The following is a 13987-nucleotide window of genomic DNA, read 5'->3' on the forward strand; positions in this document are numbered from 1 at the left end:
GTGCTGATGGTTTTTTGGTGTGTTTTTTTTTAAAGAAAGAAATTAAATATCTGAAATGTTGTTAATACTGAATTCAGTTGCTGTACCATATTAGAGTGTCAAGATGAGCTGCAGAACTCCTGAACTGAATATGTAAACTTGAAGTTTCTGAATGTGTAAGAAGTTCCAAGTTACAGCCGCTCTCCACAATTGTCTGCCTATTTTGACTAATGTCTCAATATTTTGATATCTTTATACATGATGCAAAATGTTCTGGAACAGAACAGTGAAACAAAATTTCTTTTCCTTTTGTTAATGCAAATTTCTAGGATATATTCAGCATAACAAACAACTACTTGGAACAGTGAAATAACTCTTCACCCTAATTTTGCTTTGTCTTATGTGGCTTTCTCTTACCACGTACTTAAACTATAAGGCACATATGCTACAGCAGTTCAGTCCTCTGAGTTTGAGGGCTGGGGAAAGAACTGAGTCCTTCATTCTCTTGGTCCTGCATGTGAAGACTGCAGGAAGGTTGTGTGGACTTTCCAAATAAATGGGATCTGCATAGATAGATTGTGGACCTATCTAAAAATCAAAAGCATTTTAAAGAGTCGAGTAAAGCACAGTCAAAAGCATCCCCAAGGACTTCACACATGTTTGGGCCATGTACTTGGAGGAATTCCAAAAACATTGTAGAAAGGTCATTTTTAGCAGGCTACTGTAGTATTGTTTTCATAACAAATGTAGACTCTGATAGGAAAGAAAAAAGGGTGAAGGAAAACACTACAGAAGCAGGATATGTAATGGTGGTTCAGAAAATCAATCTAGATGTACTCCCACTCACGTACAGATAAGCTCAAAGAAATTTTTCAAGATTGCAAATAATTGCATGTTTTCATGATCTTCTTGGTTTGCATTTTTAAGTTTTGGCTTGTGCAGAGTGAACAGGTAGTGTGAGTGACTGTACGGGAAAAGGCAGGTATGTTTAGGGTGTTACTTTTTATTTTAAAAAAAATTTCTCTCAAATGATGTGATTTAGGTTTCTATTTTTTAAGTTTAGATGTAGACTGATAAAATTATTTCAGATATTGGAGTTTATTATTCTATTCTATTATTTATAGTCTATTATTTATAGACTTGAAATAGCACTGTTGCTAGTACTTTTTTTCTTGTTAAGTGAGTAGTTGAATTAAGAGATAGTGAAGAGCTTACATGTATGCCTTTTAAAATAGAAGTGTTTTGAAATTATGTTCATTAATTGATGTAGAAAGCTAAAAATGAACAGACCTATTGAAATGCAAAATACTGTTGTCATTATCATCATTACCGGAATAACAAATGTAGGCATTATTGGATTTCATCACTTTGACTGCACTATGCAACATACTACTGAGAACTTTACAGCAGAAAAGACACAATTTTTGCCACTTGAGAAGGGAAAGGTCCTATAGCTGATTCAGACCTGCCTAAATCTTCCTATACCTGCATTATTGATCCTGCTCCCATTTAATGTAAGTACATATGCGAAGTAACTGATTTTTTGTGTCCATGTCTGTAGCTATTCCTGTTGGTTTTTACTAGCTGCTAACTAGCAGTTTCATTGCTGCATTCCTGGAGAATAAACAATAGTGCAAGGAGGATATGCATACATTTATAGGGTAAAGCGATTATTTACTGGCTGACTCGCACAAAAGCTAACTAGGATTTAAGCTGACAGCTGAGTGAGCGTGCTCACCGCCTGTTGCAGGGCACCCAGAACCTTTTCTGGCCACACAGGCACCAGTCACGAAGGTAGGAGGTGGCTCCTGTGGCTCCCTGGGGTTACTGAGCTGCCGTGTGCCGCCAACTCCATCAACACCAGCCATTCGACCCCGTGCATTCTTGCCAGCCTTCCCGGGTTTTCCTCTTTCAGATTTTATGCCTTTCCATGTTGGTATTCTCCCTCTCAAAGTCTCGAGCTACTAATGATCCCCATCTCAGCAGTCCTTCCTCTCTCCATATTGTTCACCTTATCTTTCTACAGACTCTCTCGCAGCTCTTTGTCAGAACTCAGCGGCCTTCTGAGCAGCCTGAGCCGAGGTTGTGCCGTGGGGACGTTCCAGACCCAGGCCTGGAACACAGGCATCGAGAGCCCCAGGAGGGTGCTGGAGGTGGGCAGCTTACAGTGGGGATTAGAGAGAGAGAGAAGGTTCTAAAAGCTGATCCAACTTTTTGATTGAGATCCAAGCAGTATCTCAATTAACATCTTCCAGATCAAATGCAGGTTGTCCTGTAAAAAGGTGTCTGGTACAGAGCTAATGCTGCAGCTGTGCTGCAATACAGACGTTTTGCCTTTTTTTACCTACTCTCTTTTCAGTTGCGGCTTTGTGAACATCGCCTGTTTGTTTTTGTTTAATAATATGACAGATCAGGGTGCCCAGAGGCTGGCACCTGCCTTTTTGTACAACATCCTACCTTCCTGTCAGGCAGCTTTCAATTACGGTGCTTTTGTGTGTCCGACTGTGTCTTTGTTAAGAGGGTGGCGATGGCAGTGACAAGCTAGTCTGGTACTTAAGGCAACATCTGTGACACTCTGCTTAACACTGCATTTTTTAGAAGACTTTGCCTGGGGATGTGAAGAACCCAGCCTTTAAGGAACCATGAACCTTTCAAGAGCTGGGAAGCTGGTAGTAGAGCTGTGCTGGAAGCTGTGAGGTTCGGAGTTACGTTACAGTGGATTGAAGTACCCCATTGGAACTGATGTGTTCATTCTGAATTATTGCTTCCGTGCCTAATAGGGTGTCCTTAGTTCCTGCCCCATGCACAGTTAGTTACAAATTGATTATCTGCAGCAGGCTGCAAAGCACTGAAATAGTGTGTTGTCATGAGGGCTGTCCTCCGTTTGCAACAGGCATTTGGGTGTGAGGGTGCCGATAGGCACGCTTGTGTAAAATGGCCGGTTCATTTATGTAAGTGGGTATTTTAAATAGCTTTCCACTGAAAAATCTATCCTACTGAGTTTATTCTGTAGATTTGACGTGATTGAGACAACTTCTTGTAACTATACAATTTAAACACGTATTGATAACATTTAAAACCTTTATTGCTAACTTCAGTGCATTTGGGGAATGCCTAAGTCCCTGTGTTCTAGACACGAAAAAGGCTAGAAACTTCTGTGCAATTTTACTGCATCAGAGAGGCCTCAGCTGTGTCAACCTGGCTGATAATCCTCTGTTTCTCCGCAAGAACCTGAGAGCAAGAACATGCAATTAAATCTCGTTTGGGGAAAGACTGACACACCCTTACAGAGGTAACCAAACCTTGCACCAGTCTAACACTCAGAGTTCATTTAGTTTTCTTCAATCTTGGTTTCTTTCTCTATAGAAGTTAGAAAACTGCCATAAAAATTCACTGTCTGAATTTGGCAGCCACTTTGAGGCTTCCACTGACACAAAATGACTCATGGCTACTATTTTGGAGGACTTAGAAGACTACAGAAGATTATTTTTTTTCCCCAATGAAAGCCAGCATATTATGTTCTATATTTCATTGTTTCTTCTGCTAAGAATAAATGTCCAATAAAATTATAGACAGATGTGATTTTACCACAGCTTGAAGATATTTTTTAAGTCCTAGAACCACTAAATTGAGCTGTTACTATTCTCTTGGTATGTATCTTTTCTATTTATTAATTACTATTAAAAGCCTATTAAAAAACCTATGAAAAAAAGACAATTTAAGCATTACAGCTCTCTGTATTTCTTTTTTTCATACAGAATGAGCTTGGGATAGCATGAGGAGGGAAAGAAGCAATTTACATTAGAGGGTATCTTGTTCTTCCTTCCTATTACAGTTTTTAATTGCAAAAACCAATTTTTTTTTTCTCAGCTGATTCTTTCAGTGTGCTGCCATGACAATCTGGCCAGAAAGGAGGGGGGAAAAACAAGATTGTTCTCTCAAAGAATATGGAAGTTAATACAGTCTCTGTCAGACCACTATTCCCTGAACACCAGAGATCTTTTTGACCTGTGGGAAAATAAAAGCTATAGAGAGCTCTGAATTAATGAAGAAAGCAAAATATAGCTTTTCCCATTTACCATTAGCCCACAGAATTGTAGACAAATGTCCTCTTGCAAGCTCAACTTTCACAGATGTCACCTTTCTCCTGGCGTCAGTGATGAGGTCCCCGTCTGTGAGCCAGTGCAGCAGCAGCACAGGCTGCTTAAAACAAAGGGGGGTGCATTTTACAGCCCAGAAAGCTGCAGAGTGGTGGAGGAGAGCACTGAGCGAGCTACAGGGTTAACTTCTTTTCTGTGAGCAGCATTCAAGCTCCTTCCATAGCTTTCATGGATGCTTAAATTACTGAATCATTGTATACTGACAATCATATTTTGTAGTTTTCCGGTATAGGAATGTCTTCATGATACACAGAAATTAGGGAGACTGGGCTGAGACTTAGCAAATTTACTCCCATGTTTTCAAAATAGAAATTTAGTCCCAATCTAAATCAAATTATTAATGCTAATTGTGAAGTAGAAAATGTGGTTTTCTTAACAGTGTTTGATAGGTGAACAGGTAAGACAGAGAATATACAGGGGGTTTAATTCTAATATGGAACGTATTTGAAATTAAATGAATGGGTACAAATAAGATCATTTCTTTTCATAAGCAGTCATTGTACAATACCTCCCAGTCTTACTGCTGTGAGACTGTAATTAATGTTGATAAATGCTCATGTTCCCTCTGTGCAGCTTGGGCCCACAGACAATTGGTTGTACCACAGCATGTCAAATCCCACATAAAAATATAGCTATAGATCATTGGGTTTAGGGATAGAGTTGAGACAAGTCAATTTATTTCCATTAGTAGCTGAATCTAGACTTAAAACTCTGGGGGTCCAAGTATTTTGTCCATTATGTTCTCAGTCTTTCTGGTGTGCTTTACTATAACTTAAGGTATTTCTGCTAAACCAGCCTCCAAGTTCTGAATGCAATGCCAATTTTAGTTAAATGTCTTTTTAAAACTTTTGAAGGCAGAATTTCTGTACTTTAAGATGGTGTGCTATCTTCTAATGGTTGCCACTTTGTCAGAAATCCTCATATGGAGACAGTAAACTTTCAGCTTTCAAAATACATGGGTAGGACTCGCAGGTGTGACAAAATTCAGAGTTTATCCAATATTTTTTCTTTTTTGCTTTGATAATGACACTGTTCCACGTATCCATTTCAATCAGCCTTTTTTACTTCTATCAAGTTCTGATCAGTCTTAACAATATAATAGAGATCATGTTTGCGTGGACAAGTATTTTGGTTTTCTTTATAGACTTTATGTATCACAAAGTGGAACTTTGAATTCTTTTTTTCTGGAACTATTTTTTTTCTTCTACTTTTTTTTCTTCTTATGTGAAACAGTATATGATTGACATGTTCTATTAAAACATATCTAGATATTCATTAATTCAATTTTAATGGGAGCAGAGTTTCATTATATATCTGAGTTTACTTTAACAATGCTTTATATTAAAATTTCTGTTGGTACTGTAGCTGCCTTCTCAGCTAAAGAGGACATAAAATTCCTGGGTTTAAAAACCTTGACATTTCAGATAAAGACAGTGCCAAGGACTGCAATTTCCAGTTTGATTCTGAGAGATCTGCTTTTGGGCAGGAAAAAGGAAAGAACTGTAAGAACCGTTTGTTGTAGACCCTTAGGTCCAAACCTGAAAGGACCACTCATGCCGTGAGGATTTAGGAGGAGCAGGGGGTCCTGGGCTGAGGCAGATGCAGAGTTAGCCTGAATAAGAGAGATGAGCCTTCCTGCCTGCCCTTGCCTCACCAGATCGCTCTTCTTTCTGTCCTTCCTTCCTTCCTTCCTCATGCTCCATGTCACTTCAATCCCTAGTTCCTATCATGGAAGTGGTATCGTGTTCCCAACACCAGAGAGCAAGCAAAAAGGACTAAAACTGTTTCTGCTAAACAAGTGTTAATCAGGTTTTAACCAGACAAAAGGAATAGACGTGTCAATAGATCTAGCATAACACAACCAGCCTGATAACATAATTTTCCCAACAGTTATTTTAATTGAATTGTTGCAAAGTAAAGAAACATTTAAAATGAAGTGTTCATGAAATCAGACTTTCATTATTTCTTGCTTTCTTGTAACTGGAAGGTGTGTTTTTTAATTTAAAAGGCTAGGTAATTTTGAGGGGGAAACCCTTTTAGCATTTGCCTTTACTGTGTTTTCCCATAGATCATGTACAAAGTGTAGAAAAGAAGCAATTCTAACGTCTAATGAGCCTTGCTGATAAGGAAAAAGAAGGGCAACCTTACTTGAAAAAAAAAGACAGAATGTTGCTATTAAGTAACTGGTTAGAATATTCCCTTTTTATTCTGCTTCTTTCTTTGTTTTACAAATACTGCATTTAAAAACAAAACAAAACAAAACAAAACAAAACAAAACACAGAATTAATCTGCTTGAGATAACAGGCTTTGAAAGCCACTTCTGATTATGTACTTGTGTGGGTTATCCAGAGCACAAAGGAAAAGTTATGACAGTGAATACTACCACTATCTTAGGTGTCTGAAATATTTTCTGAAACAAACTGTTGTAAGGGATGTACAAGGTCATTTGGGGTTTAAAAAAAAAAATAACAAAGGCAGTGTCAAACTAAGTGATTTTTCATGTTCATTAATAGAGTTTATTAATGACTACATTTTAAAAAAGACCTTATTTTCAGAGACTGTCTTCAAATGTGAATGTTTAATCATAAAACTGGGAAACCTAGCCAGCCTTCCTTTTACTGTCTTCTACCTCTATGCAAATTCTATGCAATTTATTATTCTCTGGGTTTCATTTCAAAACAAATGCTTTGGTACTCTTGAAAATCACTTTGGTTATTCTGTGTAGTAAGTATACAGTAAACTCTATGCTTGGAAGTATGCACATGCATGTTGATGGGTTGGAAAACTTACTTAGGAAATACATTTCTGTTTCAAACTTCCAAATCATTGTTGTAATAAACAGTGACTGGAATTGATTTTAAAGTTCTGACGGGTGATTTGAGAGTGACATACTGGATTCTGATCTGAATAAAAATGTTAAACATTTTTACATTTGAAGTAAGATGGGTTATTTTAGGCTGTGGATTTGATTTTGGAGATTACGGAGTATCTTCATTCTCATTGATTCCAAGAAGCACTTGTTCTTCAGAACTGTGAAGGGATAGGGTATGAAAGGGATCTTCAAAGCTCTTTTGTCTCAAAACAAGTGGCTTGTAGTCAGTTCTTCCTGATTGTGAGAAGTTAATCTAGAGAAGCCAGTCTTCTAGTTTGCTTTGTCCATTTCCTCTGTCTGGAATGTGTTGGCAGCGTTTTCTGAGATTTTGTTAGGTAGTATATTTTGTCCCTTATTTTCTTCTTAACAAATGTATGGGCAGTTGAAGTCCTCTTTTTTTCTGCTGAGTCGTGTGCTTTTGGTGATTGTCTTAGTTGTTCAAACCAAAGCTGTGTACCATTAAAAAAAATAATAGTTAATTCTAATTCTAGCAAGATCTTTTCTTACAGGTCTATGGTTTTTGCTCAATATGTTCTTAATGTTTTTTGCTGGCAGCTTTTGCCAAGCGTGTTAGTGAGACTCATAATTTTTTTGTCTCTAGAATATTTGTTGGGTAGTGGATTCCACAGGGAAATGATGTAAACCTGTGAACTCAGAAAGGATGTTTTCTCGTAAAGTGTTCTATTATACTAATAAATGTGACCGGTATTTCGTAGCGGAATTAGTTGCTTTGTCCTGATCAAACACAGGCCAAAAGGAATTGATAGTGACGTCACTTCTGAAAATGAGCTTTGTTACTAGACTGCTCGCACTTCTTACAGGTGCAATCTCAACTGGTACTCAAAGACACTTCATCGGTCATGCTGGTGTTTTAGCTAGTATCTGGCCAAGTTGCATCTAATTACAGAGAGGATTAAGCAGATATTCTGACACTGTGTTTTTGTGAGAGTTGTTAAGCTCTGGTAGCAAAAAGACTATGAGAATTTTCATCTCCTTATTTCTTCATACAAAATCCTTTTTCTTTTTAGTTGAATTTCACACATTATGGCAGCTGGAATGGAATAGGAATAGGAGATACTCTTTCTTAACTACAGGACTTGCCATTTTCAACTATGTTCCATTTTATGTTTTTCAGGCATTTCTTGTTTAAGACATCTTCTGGAACTACTCCGCTGTTCAGTAGTTCTTCCCCTGGTTACCCGTTGACCTCAGGAACGGTTTATACTCCACCTCCCAGACTGTTACCTAGAAATACATTCTCCAGGAATGCGTTCAAGCTGAAAAAACCCTCCAAGTATTGTAGCTGGAAATGTGCTGCTTTGTCTGCAATTGCTGCTGCAGTCCTGCTTGCCATACTGCTAGCATATTTCATAGGTAAGGTTGTGTTTTCTCTGTCAAATCACATGGCTATGTCAGCAAATGAAAATTCATCAGACAAAAGGATGGTCAATCTGTTTCACAAATTTGTGTTCTTAATGAGCAAAGAAAATTATTATTCCTTATACTGATTAATGAGGAGAAATAAAACGTTCAAGTCCTGTTCACTGGTATAAAAGCAGTGGAAGCAAGAAATCGATTCAGGACTCTCAATGTGCAGTGCTAACTTTAGGTGTCAGATAGGCATCTCTCATAGATGGTCCAAACAGAGGGTGATATAATGATTTTTTTATCTACTACCATATGTTTAAAAAATATTTGGAAAAAATTGTGATAGGTGGTGAATCCATATTAGTAACAGAAGCTACTGGCATTTGAATTCAAATATGACCATCACATGCTGCCTTTAGATAAAAACCACAAAATCATTTTGATTAATAAGTCTCAGTCTATATCTGTCTGTGTGCCTAAATACCTGGTGGTAGATCTAAATAGTTAGATAGTTCCATTTTGTGTGCTCTTATTTTCCATATTCCACACATCCTTAGTATTTTCTAAGCAAAAATAAAGAAAGGAAACTCTAAATGTTGTGCTTATTTCCCATGATTAATATATTAATACTGACCACACCATGTCCTAATTCTTTCTGTGGTCTTTTGAGACTTTTTTAACATGCTTCTGTTATTTTGTCTTTCTTAATTTAATTCATTTCTGATTCCCCCTGCCAGTATCCCCCTCGTTGTTTTGGAGGTTTTTCTAAGTGTCTACACAAACTAGCTGTGTATTTTGTGCCTTTTACAGTGCCTTCGACAATACATTGATGACAATGACAAGCTGCACAAACTCTCTAGCTTCTCTGAGTAAATGGCAAAATTATGGTAGCTTGTCAATATTTTCTGTTAATACCTTCCAGACCTGTTCTGTGTCATTTTTAGTTCATCTCTGAAACTATTCTCATATATAGTGCTCAAAAGACCTATAAAGATGTACTGAATTTTCTCCCTATTATCTCCATTTGAAGAGAATTTATTTTTTAATTATTTTTTTTTTTTATCCCATATAATCTGACTCAACAGGATAGATGCTGTTTTCTAAGGAAACCCCATTTTTCATACTAATGAGCTTCCATATGTAATTAATATATACAGTAGTAAGAGAGAGGTGACTGGCTACTTTATTGCTGCTGTCTCTTTAGGCCAGGCCTACATCCTAGCATACTCAATACTACAGAGCTAACCATCTTTCTATATTTTTTCTGTAGAAAACCTCAGAAGAATAACAGGCTTAGCATGATACATAAATAAAAAGATTGGAAAGCACATGATTTATTGAACTTGACAGTTACCATACAACAGCTCTCTGAGTGATTATGCACATGGGAAATGATATACTGCAAGTTGAATATTTTAATCATGTGCATAACTTTGAAGTGATGGATTATGAAATGTATTTTTCCTTGGTATTTAGGTTACTGTAATCTAAAGCAAAGCTTTGCAACACGGTTATTGCTTTATATACTTTCATATACTGTCTAAAACAAGAGAGAATGTAAGGCAATGCATTGACTCTTAATAATTGATGAATGGTCTATCATTTCAAGTAATGAAAGTGATCCATTTTGACAGAAGTTTTTGAGGTCTTCTCTCCTGACTAAAGAATGATGAGCGCAATAGAGTTGGCTAGTAAGCATGAGAAAGCCGGTTTTAGGAAGAAAGTGTTGGCTCAAGGATTAAATTATGAGAAGTTACCTGACAAGCTTCATGCCATACCCAGTAAAGAATAAGTATATTGAAGAGTAGCTGTCAAAACCAGAAAATAGCTACAATTAATCCTGTGAATAAGTTTGATGGATCCACTGTGATCATAATTTAAAGTGATGAAAAAGAGAGAAAAGAAAAGAAAACAACAAAGAAGTTGCATTACCTTAGGTGCATGAGAATAACAGAAAGGTAAAAGGGATGTGCTTTAGTTAGGCCATTCATTAATTTAATTCCCTCACTCTCAGCAAAAACTCATACGATTCATTCCACATGACAAAGAGCAGGCATAAGACCTTCAGCTATAAGCTAATCCACCCGTTAAATTGCTGGGACTTGCTGTTCTCCCATAGTATGACTTAAGGTGCTTGGTACTTAAGGTGCTAAATCAACTCCTTATTTAAAAAAAAACAACTTAAGAACCTTTCCTTGTTCTGCAGTTCTCTGGAGGGTTACCTTCTCCTGGGTATGTACAGAACTTGAGTCCTGGGAAAACTAAAGATCCTCTCTCCTGGGGAAAGAGCAGCAATGTGAAATACCAGCTGTCCCCTCTTCTGCAGCTCTTTTGGAGCTCCTGACCTACTAATCCCTGAACTGCTGTGAAGACAAAATAACTGTCTTGCTCTGTCAGGAGGAAAAATGTTTTTATGTTTTCAAAACGGGTGACCAGAATAATGTTCAGATCAGACCAAAATCCCAATTCTGTCCTAATCATTGAGACAGTGGAAGAGTGAGAGCTGTTAATCTACCAGGAGAGCTGGCAGTCTTGGGATGAAGAAAGATGTTAAGTTCCCCCAAGACACGCAGGAGGAAGGGCAATACTCCATATTGCAGTAACTCCTCTTGAAGTATTTTGCTGTCAGAACTTCAAGTATAGGAGAGGCTTTAAAGGTGCTGATAATGTTTTTCTGCTGTACATGTCCACAAAGAAAATTTCTTGCTCTCCACCATATCAGAGGTTACATCACTGGAGTTACATTAGCTAAAAGTAATAGTTATGGAGAAAGTCATCAAAATTTGCAGCAAATGGTTCTGCTACTTAGGTTTGTCAATGTATCTAGGCTGTGTGAAGAGGATCATATGAATGCTAATCAAGATTATTGCAGGACTAAATGAAAAAGGCAATGCTGGCAAATATGAGGTAAATTATATTGAAAGAACACTTTGAAGTTCTCATAGTCTTCAGGATTTCTAAATGAATTGTCCTATAATAAAAGAGATGGGGGAATTGATACAGACAGATCATTGAAAACATGCTCTCTACACGTTTAAACATGGGACTTTCAGAGGACTGCCAAAGATTATGGGTGGCATGAAAAAATTTCTAATGAGGGGTGATTTAAAGAGACAAGCAAAACAGTATCATAAGAGATAGAAAAGGATAAATATTAAAAAAATTATTTAGGCTTTCCTATTGCCTTTCTGATAACACACAAATAAAAATACAATGAATGAAATGAAAAGCGAGTATGTTTAAAGCTTTAAAAATAAATTCATAGTGCATAATAACCTTTGGAACCTTTTGCCACACTACATAATTGATGTTAAATAAAGATACTACTGAGATTTTAAGAAGTTAAACATTTGTCTAAATAATGACAATATGTCTTGTTAGAAGGAAATTTTGGGTTTTATTTTCTTTTTTAAGATACATGTAGATTGAAGGTTTAGATCATCAAATGCCATCGAAGTTTGGCTGTTTAGATAGACTCTTCCTTTATAGGCCTGTCAGTATCATCGTTATCTGAGTTTTCCTAAATCTTCCTCTGAAACTTATCCTGACTGATGTCTGGGAAAAATTCCTGCAGGTCTGCGTGGCACTGGTCTACTGTGATATGGCATGTGCATGTGCAAAATGTGCTTGGTTTTGTATGCGTACAGTTTGCCATCTCAGACATACTGTTCTATACCTGAATTCCTTTACCCTTACGGAGTTTCTGCAGAAACTTTGACACACATCAGATTCACCAGGTTGAAAATAAATCAAGCAACTTTGGGGTTTTTTTGTTAAAGGAATGGACAGAGGCAAAAAATTTTCGGATAGTTTCCATGAAAAAGAGCATTTTAAGATGTTTCTATGGCTGTGTTTTATGCTATTTTTAATAGCAGAGAATAGGAAAAATTCACTTCAGTTAACTTTTTCCTTACATGGGATACAAAATGTTGTCTGCTTGTTTAAAGCCAGGTTTATCACTTCTCCCTGTTTCTTCAGTAGCCAGATGTAAGTGAAATGCAGAGTGTAAGTTGCTAGTATTGCACAACATTTTGGTAAATTCCAGCATGCAGTATGTCAATAAAATTGTCCTACAATCCTGTCTGAGACATACGTCATTTCACAAAGCCCAGGACTTATTCCTGATATCCTGGGGTGACATGTGAATAATGTAGAACCAGCCATTCAAATTAGGACATCCTGAAGATACTGGACTGGTGGTAAAACCCAGTTACAAGAAAGTAATTTATAAAGTGTCAAAAGGAAAGCATATACCACACATACTGTCCTCGTCAGAGTGTTCACTTCAGAGGTTAAGGGAGTGATGAAAGCATTTGTCGTGTTAAATTAGTTTTTAGCTCTTTAGATTCATGCCAAACTTGGAGGGGAAAAAATATAAAAAAGAAGAAAGAAGGACAGGAAAAAGAGAGTCACCTTGTGTTTTTCACAAAGTAATTGCTGCCAAACATAAATATCACATTTTTGTAAACCCCTCCACTGCTCTGATTTCTGCCAGTCTAACTTTGAGCATCAAAGAATATCTGACCATCAACATGTCAGTACATTAAAAATGTGGTAAGTTAAAGTATTTAGACTTTCCTTTGAAAAAAAAATAGAACTGTTATTTCCTGTGGAAATTAAAAGTTACAATGGGTTTAAAGATGCTCCACTTGAAAATAGTATCTTGAGACTCATACTGGTAACTTTTAGAGTATTGATTCTATTTTATCTACTCCTATCATGTGCAAGAAGATACAGGAAAATAAAAGGAAAATGACAGAAAGAAATTATGAGAATAGCATGCTTGCATTACATCTTTAGTGCATATGTTGCATATGAAAATGTTATTACTCATTTATTCTTCAGTGTTATTTGGCCTTTTTTAAGATAATTTTAGATAAATTTAAGATAAATTTCGGTTTTCGGCATAAACTTAAAATAATATATTCAATTCTGTGCTATACAAAGGGCTGAATTGCCAAAGGGTCTGGCAGTTAATTAAGCAAATGAAAATGGGGGAGGGGGGTGTTTCCCCCATATATATTTAAAATTAGAGCCTGAAAAATAGCTGTGAACAGAATATTTTGGTAAATTTCTTGCTGTTAGAAAGCATCATAGTAGGTGTTTTAAGGATAAAAGACATATAGGCAAATAGATGGTTAATTTATTTGGTTATCCCTCTTGTACCCACAAAAATATTCATTTGTTTCTGTGCCAGTCAGGAAATAAAATTTATGGGGTTTCTGAAAAGATTAGACTTGGAAGTAGAAGTCTCACCTTTACTCTGCATCAAATATGGGTACATATCACAGTTTGCATAAAATTGTATTCTTCAGGTGTTGATATCAACTTGAATTATTTTCTTCCCACAAATGAGTCAGATATTTGCTAATGTAAGTGCTTGTGTGAAGTTTCATGTTCATTCATATTTGTAATTTCTTCCACTCATAATCCAATTATCTTTTTGACCCTGATTCCACAGACCCAGGATTCATCAAAACAGTTTGCTCAAGTGGCTATCTTATGTATCAATTGATTTTTTCTGTCTCTCTGAGTTGTTTTTGACGAATGGCAACCTACATTTCATTTCATTTCTTATGTTGCATTTGTTGTTTTTTACTTGTAGAG

At 36.7% G+C, this 13987-nt stretch overlaps 1 protein-coding gene across 7 annotated transcripts in view; it reads left to right on the top strand.

Moving 5' to 3' along the window:
* Positions 1-13987, top strand: part of TENM2 (teneurin transmembrane protein 2) — a 547147-nt gene that overhangs the window by 366243 nt on the left and 166917 nt on the right. For all 7 annotated transcript variants that reach the window (XM_075509420.1, XM_075509421.1, XM_075509417.1 and 4 more), the window contains one exon: positions 8148-8386. In XM_075509420.1, the coding sequence (XP_075365535.1) occupies positions 8148-8386 (239 nt within the window). The remainder of the gene's footprint in view (positions 1-8147; positions 8387-13987) is intronic.

Source organism: Mycteria americana, chromosome 8 (assembly GCF_035582795.1).
Source record: "Mycteria americana isolate JAX WOST 10 ecotype Jacksonville Zoo and Gardens chromosome 8, USCA_MyAme_1.0, whole genome shotgun sequence".
In the NCBI taxonomy this organism is placed as follows: Eukaryota; Metazoa; Chordata; class Aves; order Ciconiiformes; family Ciconiidae; genus Mycteria; species Mycteria americana.